The 4,306-nt window shown below is 29.5% G+C and overlaps 1 protein-coding gene across 1 annotated transcript; it reads right to left on the bottom strand.

Moving 5' to 3' along the window:
* Positions 1-259: 259 nt before the first annotated feature.
* On the bottom strand, positions 260-3,066 carry LOC110640253 (probable small nuclear ribonucleoprotein G). Its single transcript, XM_021791488.2, has 4 exons — positions 2,792-3,066; positions 2,631-2,653; positions 652-773; positions 260-569 (listed from the first exon to the last, which is right to left on the bottom strand). The coding sequence occupies exons 1-4, from the start codon at positions 2,824-2,826 to the stop codon at positions 507-509; spliced, it is 243 nt and encodes an 80-aa protein (XP_021647180.1). The 5' UTR covers positions 2,827-3,066; the 3' UTR covers positions 260-506.
* Positions 3,067-4,306: the final 1,240 nt, after the last annotated feature.

Raw genomic sequence — 4,306 nt, 5'->3', positions numbered from 1 at the left:
GTGTGACGTGGCTACTCTACGTGGCTTACTCAAGACACTCCACTTAATAATTTTTTTTTTTAATTCCCCCATTTAGAATCTATAATTTTGCAACTTAAATGGCAAAAAAGACTGCAGACCTTATTGCCTGTGGCTCTGAACACGCATAGTTCATCAGAAAACAAGCCTTCCATCGAGGCAAAGGAGTTCAGTTCTGAGCCCCAGTACTAGCCCGCACCCACAGCCACACTTGAAGCTCAAAAATTCGGAAGTCTGCAACTTAAGCATGAAGCATGTAGCAATCAATTCCAGAAGGCATGTAAATGTCATTGCAAGATAATCAACGGCAGCCTAAGCCCGCTAGAAATGCAATCTAATGCAAGAATTACTGATGAAATAAAAGGCCCACATAACCTTCCTTGCATCTACAAATACAGAATGACTTGCAGTCGTGCATCCCACGTATAGCCGTACCAGGTGAAAATAGATTTTAAACTACAGTGGAAAGTACTAACATAAAATCATAATCACATTGCTCTGTTTACAGGTTCTAGCGCTTCAACAGTGACAACACTATTTCCTCTGATTACCTGCAGCAAGAAAATGATACAATTAGTATGAGCATCGTTGACAGATTCAGCAAACAACAAATTACAAAAGAAACTGACTTACCACCATGCCTATGTCAGTTTTCTCATCACCATTCACCTCCACAGAGTTGTCAACCACCAGATTCATGAATTGATCAAATCCACGAAGTGTTCCAACTACCATCCTATTTGCGTTCAGCTTGACTGCATAAAAACCAAAATGTAATAAGTATGAAAAGAAAAAGGGAAGAAGAACAAGAAGCAACAGCAGCCAAAATTAATCATCACAATCCTAATGCCAATTTATACAACATGTGTCCGCTTGCATAAATCACCGATATATATGCACGCATGCAACACCGCCAATTTATCAATTAATCACCCATAAGTAACTCTCAAGAAGCCAAAAAGGCAGCTGGACAATTAATTGAAGCTACTAGCCCATTTTCAATGAATCAGGGGTTCTGCCTAATACTGGACCAACGAATGCAACACCAATAATGACAACATTACAAGACAGCTGACATAATGTTCCACAAATGGCTATTAAACACAGTAGCATCACAATTTTTGTTTGACTTACAATGTTAAGGCTAACTTAAGGTTTGCCGCTTCCCTAAAATAATATAACTATAAATAAAGAAAGCTACATAAACTGTAAACCACATGCTCTTTTTTTTTTTTTTTTTTGAAACAACTGTAACCACATGCTTAAGCTACAGAAACTGTTAATTCAATGACACAACACAACTGCAAGTGGTCAAAGATTCACAGCACATCCCTAATTTAAACAAGATTGAGTAACTCTACAGGGAAGCACCTAGAAAAACACAAGGAAAAGCCATAAGGTAATAGGGTTCAACACGTTTTGAATGCCTCTTTTAAACAAACCCATCCCTCCTTTTCTCATCCCAAACAAAGGAAGAAAATAAAAAAGTCGGTGTGATGTATAACTAAGTTGAAATTGAAAAGTTTAATGATAAAATTATAGATTCTAAACCATTTAGGATTTACAATTCATGAAAAAAAAAAATCCCCACCGCCCTCTCTTTCTCTTCCTCCCTCCAAACAAGCACTTTCATATACATTTCACATCTGATTCACATTCAACCAACATTAGAAATTCTCCCTTTACATAATTTGCCTACTTTTCATGTAGTTACCATTTAGAGTAGTCAGTGCCAGCACAGTGCATCTAACAGCCCCCAAATCTTAAATATCCCATGTTTTTGTAATTCCAAAATTTAGCTCCTGCTACCTATGGAGGCACACACATATTGCTAAAGCCAGCTCTGGCCTTCAAAAAATCTATCTAAAAGTACCTCTTCCACCTTTTCTCATCATGAACCTCTAATAATCTAATGTTCCTTCAAGAATGTGGGCATGAATTCTAAAGTAGTGCTTAGTAGCATCATCACTAAGTACAAAAATGCAATTAAGTTCACCTCAAAAAGGAATTAAAAAAGAAAAAATAACAAGCAAAGGCAGGACTCTCTTCTTCTTCTTCTTCTTCTTCTTTCAACAGTGTTATTCACCATAGTATTTCAAACATGTTACAAACAAATTCAGATGCTCTACAGTGCACAACTCAGCTCAGATGCATCTCAAAGGAGATACCACTATTAGCCAAATAGCAAAATTTCTGCATTTTTGCCAAGACAAGTAGACCACCCATAGAACAACTCAACTACATCTAAATCCCAAATTAGTAAGGCGGGCTATATGGGTTTCATACTTCACGTTAAACATTACAAAGTTGGAGTATAGCCATTCCCAAACCTATTTACTCTTTCATGCATAATGTGACAACAGAATTCCATCTCTTTAATAAAAATCTACGCACACCATAAACAATTTTATACATAATTGTTCTATTAAATTTCCATGTTATATTTGAAGCTATTTTTGGGCAAGTGTGAATTGGAAATTAAGCGCACACATTTTTTTGCTATTGCTCTTAAGCTAAGAACAGTGTTAACATGATTTTAAAATAAATAAATAAATAACATGATTTAAGAATACTACTTTGGTTAAACCCTAAGAAGAGCAAACAAAACTTACTTTGAAGTTTCTTGTCCATGTACCTGGAAGCCCCAAAAATGAAAGAAAACAAAAATTAGATATTCATAGTTGAAAAGAAATAATAATAATAATAATAATAATAATAATAATAATAATAATAGTGATTAGATGAAGATAATAGCATCATTAAGAGGAATTACTTCTTGAGATCTGGTGGCTGGCCTGATCTGCTCATGTTGAGCGGCTTCTATTGACTGTACTTTGCGAGCTACAAAACAAGAAGAAGCACAGAGGCTGGGAAAGGGAGGGAGAGGAAGTAGAGATGCCCATGGTTTAGGCATGGTTTCGTGTTAATATCGCAGAAAAAACAAAGGGATGTTCCGATGTCGTTTTGAAGGCCAGGCCTCCATGTGCTGAAAACGAATGGAGGCCCAATTATTTCGTACACAAACAAGCCCAAAAATCTCGGTCTGTTGATGATGCCAAAGTGGAGGTTGCGTGTTTCTCATCTCGACTCGCAAGTTTTATCAAATCAGGTTAATATGTAATTTTTAATTTTTAATTATTATTTAAATAATAATAAATTTTATTATTATTAAATTAATTTTTATTTAATTTAATTTAATAAATTTTCACATAGTAATTTTTTAATTAATTTATAGTACAATTAATTAAAATTTTTATTTAATCCTTTTTATATGTAAATTAATTATAATTCTATGATTACTTTAGTTAAAATGTAATAATTAATTTATTCACAAAAATAATTTAAAATATTAGGAAATTTTTATATTTTATCTTATAAATTTATGTAAGGTGGTATTTATTTTTTTAGTACTTAGTAAAAGTATATTAAATTAAAGAAAAATAATATTATTTCTAATAATAAATAAATATAATATTTTTTGTAATTAATATAATAAAAAAATTATTTTAAATTAATAATAATGAATTGAATTATTTAAATTTAATAATAACAAAAATATATAACATTATTATTAATTAAAAATGATATTTTATTAAATTATTTTTAAAAATGCTACATCTTTATATTTTTGCAAAGTGTTAAAATTATTCTTCTATTAATATGATATTTTTTTGCCAAATAATTTTTTTCATAAAAATTATTATCATTCTACAAAAATTTATGATATAAAATATAAAAATTTAATTAAAATTAAAATTTTAAATATATATCATCATTTCTATTAATCCAATAAATTTTAAAAAGATATACACATAATTTTGATATTGTAACTTTTTCTTCAATCAACTTTACTTATAATTATATCATATTTATTATCTATTTTTTAAATTCTAGAGCTATATAAAAATATAATTGAGAATTGATTTCTATATAAAAATATAATTATCAATAAAAATATAAAATAATTTTATTGAAAAAATAATAAAATAATGGATGATCAAAATATTAGTCTAGGGGTGTAGTTACATTGTCCTTTAAAATAATTACAATACAAGTCATTATCTTTTAGAATTTAATGGATACTTTCTAATATTATAGAGAATCAGAAATCAGTAAAAATATAAATAATTTTTTATAATTAAGACTAATAAATTTTAAACAAAAACAATAAAAATAAAGTAAGACAGAAAAAGAAATTAAGAAAAAAATATGAAAATAAATTTTTTCTTATTAGAAAATTAATAATTTTATTATAATTGAAAGTAATTAAATAATTATAATAAAAATA

The sequence above is a fragment of the Hevea brasiliensis genome, chromosome 5, assembly GCF_030052815.1.
Source record: "Hevea brasiliensis isolate MT/VB/25A 57/8 chromosome 5, ASM3005281v1, whole genome shotgun sequence".
NCBI lineage: Eukaryota > Viridiplantae > Streptophyta > Magnoliopsida > Malpighiales > Euphorbiaceae > Hevea > Hevea brasiliensis.
This window is presented reverse-complemented; position numbering and strand designations above follow the sequence as displayed.